The sequence below is a fragment of the Bombina bombina genome, chromosome 6 (assembly GCF_027579735.1).
Source record: "Bombina bombina isolate aBomBom1 chromosome 6, aBomBom1.pri, whole genome shotgun sequence".
Lineage (NCBI taxonomy): Eukaryota > Metazoa > Chordata > Amphibia > Anura > Bombinatoridae > Bombina > Bombina bombina.
Window position 1 is genome coordinate 885,039,148 of NC_069504.1, and position 6,144 is coordinate 885,045,291.

General features: G+C 39.7%; 1 protein-coding gene across 1 annotated transcript in view; it reads left to right on the forward strand.

Annotated features, from left to right (window-relative positions):
* Positions 1-1,269: 1,269 nt before the first annotated feature.
* The window catches only part of FGF11 (fibroblast growth factor 11), a 119,291-nt gene continuing 114,416 nt past the window's right edge, over positions 1,270-6,144 (forward strand). The window contains exons 1-2 of the mRNA XM_053718403.1: positions 1,270-3,457; positions 4,272-4,382. Coding sequence (XP_053574378.1) covers positions 3,265-3,457; positions 4,272-4,382 — 304 coding nt within the window. The 5' untranslated portion in view covers positions 1,270-3,264. The remainder of the gene's footprint in view (positions 3,458-4,271; positions 4,383-6,144) is intronic.

Below are 6,144 nucleotides of genomic sequence, written 5' to 3' on the forward strand. Positions count from 1 at the left end.
ATCTACAGCTAGACATTGTCTACTGCACTAAAAAAGAAATGTGATAAACAGGCCTAACAGAAAACATTTATGCTTCAAATAGAGCATGCCAAATCAAGGGCCTTTTCAATTTTTTTTCTATTGTCAAATTTACTTGAGAAACTTGAGATCTGGAATTGAGTATCATGTATTAGATGATATACTACACTGTGGTTTCCATTGGAAACTTATAAGTACCCATGTCTTAATTATAGTCTGTGTCACATCTAAAACTGCCTATTGCCTACACTGGGAAGTACTCAAATTGTCATTGGTACTTTATTGTTTACAAGAGCAGGTCAATAAGTTGTTCTGTAATTTTATGCCTGTAGCTAAGCAAGATGTGGCCAATGCCAGTCCAGACAGTCTGCCACTGTAATTAGTGTCCTGCTTATTGCTAAATGTTTGTACCATTTAGCATCACCTGGAAAATGGCATCTAAAGAACTATTAGGGTTGCCAGCTCTCAGCTAGTCAAAGCAGTAAATAGAATCTTGATCAGATCTCAGATCATATTTATTGCGTGGAGTTCCTGTTCATTTGTGTCTATATCAAACCTCAGGTCAGATCCTTGATTCTTAAGTCCCCGCAAACCATCAACCCACATCAGACTTCAGATCCTATCAAAGCAATTAAGTGTCTAGTTGTTTTTAAAATCCATTTTATTGGTTAGGCAGTTGAAACACCAGACAGACAGTCAGGATACACAGTGAACACCTTGTAACCCTATTAGCTAGTTCTGTATTCTACTTGAAATGTTAAATGTAATTAGCTGGTGCAGTGAAACATACAATAAGTAAGTGATATTCTAAAAGGAACAGGGTTAAACAGAAATTAGCCTTTCAGAGTCCTGCCAAAGTCCTACTTAACACGGCTCCGTTAACCCATTTTTTTCACAAAATAATTTAGTCGTTATCTTAACCCTTTTTCTGCCAGCACAGCTTTGGGAAACGCTAAATTCTCCTCACGTCAAGAACATTTTGCCCCTCCCTCTCCCCAGTCTTTAATTCTGATCAATTTTCTGATTAGCTCAGATGCTGGCTGCTCTGTGTGTATATATTATTTCTATATCGGTAGATCTGCAGCTGGCTGACATAGAGATATGAGATGAAGGGATGAACATCTAAAAATGCAGGGAGAACAAAAAAGGACACCTTTATATTTATATATATATATATATATATATATATATATATATATATATATATATATATATATATATATATATATATATATATATATATATAAAAAAAAATATATATATATATATATATATATATATATATATATATAAATGTGGGTTTTGTTCCTTAACGCTCTGTGTTTTTTACCCATACCAGACTTTCTCCATTTTCTGTCACCTACCTCTCTGACAAGGACACTGCAATCGTTTCATACTGTTCTGTAAAGCAGCAACTTTGTATGGTTCATGTTTATATATACATGCACACGTCTGCATATAACGGTCAGACTTTAATGTAGATCGCTTGAGTTTATGCATGTAATAATATGTTAATGCTATATGTATCAGAACAGTAGGTTCATTGTATAGACCAATGCTTATTCTAACAGTTGCTAATTATATGGATGTTATGGTAAGCAATAAAGTATAAAATAGAACAGTGTGAGAGTATGTTCAATTATTGAAAAACATAACCCCCCTTTCCCATACATACCATTTCTCTCTCTCTCTCTACTCGATCTATATCTCCCATCAGACAGTATAATCCTCTCCCCATGTCTTAAGAGCCGACACACAGTTTAGATTAATCCATCCTCACCTTACTCTGACCCAAGGACTGCTCTGCACAGGAAGGAGTTGGCAAAGCATCTTTTGGCACTAGCTTGACTTTCCCCTGCTGTCCTTGTACGCAGCTATACTGTGCCAAACTGGCTTGTGTCCCGTCCCAGAAAAAGCACTTTTAATAAATGTGTCAATGAAAAAGAAAAAAAAAAGGTGCATTGTGTATATGGGAGTAGCAATGAGAGACTATGTGCAGTGGTAAAGCTTTGTGTGTATGGTGGCTCATTGCAAGAAAAGAAGATAAGTTGTTGGCACAAGTAGGCACAGAGAGGTATGTGTGGGTACATTTGTGTGTGTAAGTAAAGGTCTGGCAGCAGTCAGCCTAGGGAGAAATCACATTATACCAGCTGAAGATCAAGTTACCAACTTCAGTCTCCAGTGTGCTTTTATATGGGCATATAGGACGGGGGGGGGGGGAGAGACTTCTCACTACTTGAATGCCTGACCTACTGCTGTGTGTGTAAGGTGTGTGAAGTCACTATAGGAATAGTTTATTGATAAGGTTTATTGCTAATATGTTTATTATAAGCGTGTTTGGTACTGATATTCTAATTTTTTTAATTAATTGTGCTGTTTAATAAGCTGTGGCATGCCAAATACAAAAGTGGTGATCTATAGCAGCACAGGTCCCTATAGAATTGCAGTTAAAGATGCAGTGGTAAAGCAATGTGGTTGGGGGGATCACTAGAATAGCAGAGGTGGTAGATGACAAATAGAAATGCAGCTACTGAACAGTTTGAAGCCTATAAAGGAATAACAGAGTTGGGTGTTAGTAACATAAAAAGTAGAGGGTGGGCTCTAATCATTTGCAGTTGTAGTGTTTCTCTGTAACAAATAATTTGCATTAAAGGCTGTATATACAAGGTTACTGTGTACTGCTTTACTAGACAAATTTACCTTCTAACACCTAAATAGTTACATTCATCTTCTGTCAGTTTAACAGGAGGGGGGAGCAGACAGTGTGAAGAGAGAGTATAGGAAAATAAAGAGGGAATGAGGCAAATTGAAAGGGGGAGGAGAGAGTGGAAAGTGACAGAGGGTGGAACACAGCATAGAATAAGGTACAAGTCAGACACGAGGGTGAGAGGAGTCCAGACTGCCGTAGAAGCAGAAAGATAAACACAGAGAGAAAAGATAGGTAATAGAGCATAGTGCATGTGAATGAAAAGAACTAAGAAAGGACATGCGAAAAGGAGGAACATAAGATGATGAAGAATTGTAAGAAAGAAGAGTGAATTGAAATAGAGAGGGAAAGATAGGAGCCAGAATAGTGGAGCAAGGGAAATTGGCATAAAAGAGGGAGAGGGAAGAGACAGAAAGGAGGAGTGTATAGACAGAAGAAAGCTGGAGAAATAGTTGAAGGCTCAATCTCTTCTCTGAAAGGTGGTCATGTGTGATTTTGGGGAACATTAGATTTGAGAGGAGGTTAAATAAGACAGGGGGATGGCTGCCCTTGCTAGCTCTTTAATCCGACAAAAGCGGGAGGTGAGGGATGCAGTTGGACCTCGCCCTGCACCTCCACAGAGAAAGGTCTGTCCCCGAGGGACCAAGTCACTTTGCCAGAAGCAGCTCCTCTTTCTGGTGTCCAAAGTCAGACTGTGTGGAAGCCAGAGGAAGACACTGGACAAGGATCCTGGTGAGAGGGGGTTGGGTGAGAAAGGGTGGGTGGGGGGTTAGGGGGAGGAGGAGGTTAAGCAAGGTGGGACAGTTGGGGTTTCTTGGTAGAGTCAGAAGATAAGAGATGTAGAACATAATACAGTCATGTTTATTTAAACTCAGTTACAGCAATGCTTTTAATATTGCTATTCATATAACACCACACTGTGTTCTGTCACTGCATCTCCACCCTGCTTTATGCTGTGCCCTGCATGTTATGATGTCCCATACATAGCTTTGCAAACCTGTTCTTCGTTTCTTTTATGCCTGTTTTCACCATTCACTAACACTAAGGGCTTTTATGGTACTTTGTGTCCTATACATGATTATGCTATTCCTGTCCTGTCTCACACACATAGCTTTGTCACTGCATCTTCACCCTACATTGCAGCTATTCCTTTTTTTTTGTGTGTGTGTGTTCCATAAACCTCCAAACACATTCATCTGTAGCCAACTCTGCAGCCTCTTTTGTAATATTCCTATTCAAGCACCCGCACCTATTCAACTCTGTTACCTGCCTCCCTCTGCTATTTATTCACTGTCATAAACACAGCTCTATCACTGTATCTTCATCCCATTTATGCTATCCTGCACACACAATTTGCTGTCTTTATAATAGATTGAACATTTTCTCTCAAGGGACAGAGAGATTAGAGAAAAGAGGTCATGGGCAAAGAGAAGGAGAAAAAGACAGAACACTGGAGGGGAGGGGTAGTATATGAGTGTGTGTCGGGGACTAAATATGTAATAGGCAATGTAATTTGCTCACTTTGTCTTCACTACTGCTTTTCCAGAACCTCAGTTGAAAGGAATCATCACTCGTTTGCTCAGTAGATTTGGGTATTACCTACAGCTTTTGCCAGATGGCACTATCCAGGGCACTAAGGAGGAAGGAAACCCCCACAGTGAGTAATTAGTGCTGAACCATTCTAGAACAAAGTACACAACCAAACTAAATAAATTTAAAATATTCAAATCAGGACTTGCTCCAAGGCAGATTAAGACTGGGTTAGAATATGCAAGTATGGTGGCCAGATGGTCAGTGTTTAACCAGACAGTCTGATATTCCAACTGGTTGTCTAGTAAAATGTATGTAAAAAAATAGGATACTTAGCTGACTGAGTCTGATATGAGCATAAAATGAATGGGGTGCAGGGCCATGTATTTGATCTGAGGCCCGATATCAACATGTAACTGACATGGGATGCAGGTAATGGGACTCTTTCTTATGATGCCCATTCAGGAGCCCACCTACCTCTTTTCTTTGACCACCTGTTGGTAGATCCTGATCTTAAATTGTCATGCTCAGAACCCCTAAAATGAAAAGACAATTGTATTTATCTCACAAGAGGCAGCAGCTTCAAATCCTAAAGTAGGGATTTTATGTGTTTTGTAAATGTGACATTGTCTATTGCTATGTTTTTCGCTATGGTTTGACAACACCAGAGAACGTCATAGTGAAAAAAAAAGCCATTCATAGTCATCTTAAAGATCAGAAGCCTCATATGAAATAGGAGGAGATATGTTCTTGAAATGGAGTAACTGCTACAGCATAGAACCTTAGGGGACTAAAGTTGATTTGACTAAATGAAACTAAATAAGAACATAACCAGGGTAATTAACCAGCGCTCAAGAACTACAGACAGGTTAGGTGAATAACAAAATAATAATTTTTGTTTGGAGAATGTAAACAAAAGTATTTTAACCTCTTAAGGATATATGACGGAATTTTTCCGTCATAAAACAATTGAGAAAACTGAAAGCTGTGTCCTTAAAGGGTTAAACTAACAACTAGATTTATTCATTAACAAAACTGTAATATGGTCTAGTCCCTGGTTTCTCAACAGCCGGGCCGTGGCCCAGTACCGGGCCGTGATAGCCCTGCTGGTGGGCCCTGACCTGTCATGCCCCCACTGCACACTCTTACCCCACTACAAACCAGGTGCAGACTGAGACCAATCAAGGCCCCAGGAACACTGTCTCACACTGACCAAAAAGTATTAAATTGTATGCAAATGAACATGGTAGCCTTCCTGCCCCCAACAGGCCCCTCATCCTCCAGAGCCAGGACCCCCAACATTAAGGGCCAGAGATAGGGCACCCAACCTCCAGGGACAGATCCCACACTCCATGGCCCTCACAGCGACAGACCCCTGCCAGGGCCCCCACTAAACCCACACTTATTTGCTTAGTTACTGATAGGGCAACTGAAAACTCCAGCTTCAGGAATGCACCAAGATCCGTGGAGATACCATTTGTGGGCCCCCCTACTTGCTGGTCCCTCGTCCCTATTTGCCTTGCTGATCAGCCCACCCCTGCTGCTCACTATATATATATATATATATATATATATATATATATATATATATATATATATATATAAACTATTGGGCCCCGGACATGTCTAGCTAAAATTTACCGGGCCTTGAGGTCACTTTGGTTGAGAACCACTGGTCTAGTCTACAGTAGTTTATGTCAAATCATGAATTTGGCATAGCAACACAACTTTGGAAAGGAAATTAATCCAGATGAGCAACATGATTAGATGTAGAACGGGAAAATGTTTCTAACGTAAAGCGATACTAAACCAAATTAGTTTCTTAAATGATTCAGATAGAGCATGCAATTTTAAACAACTTTTTAATTTACTCCTATTATCAATTTTTC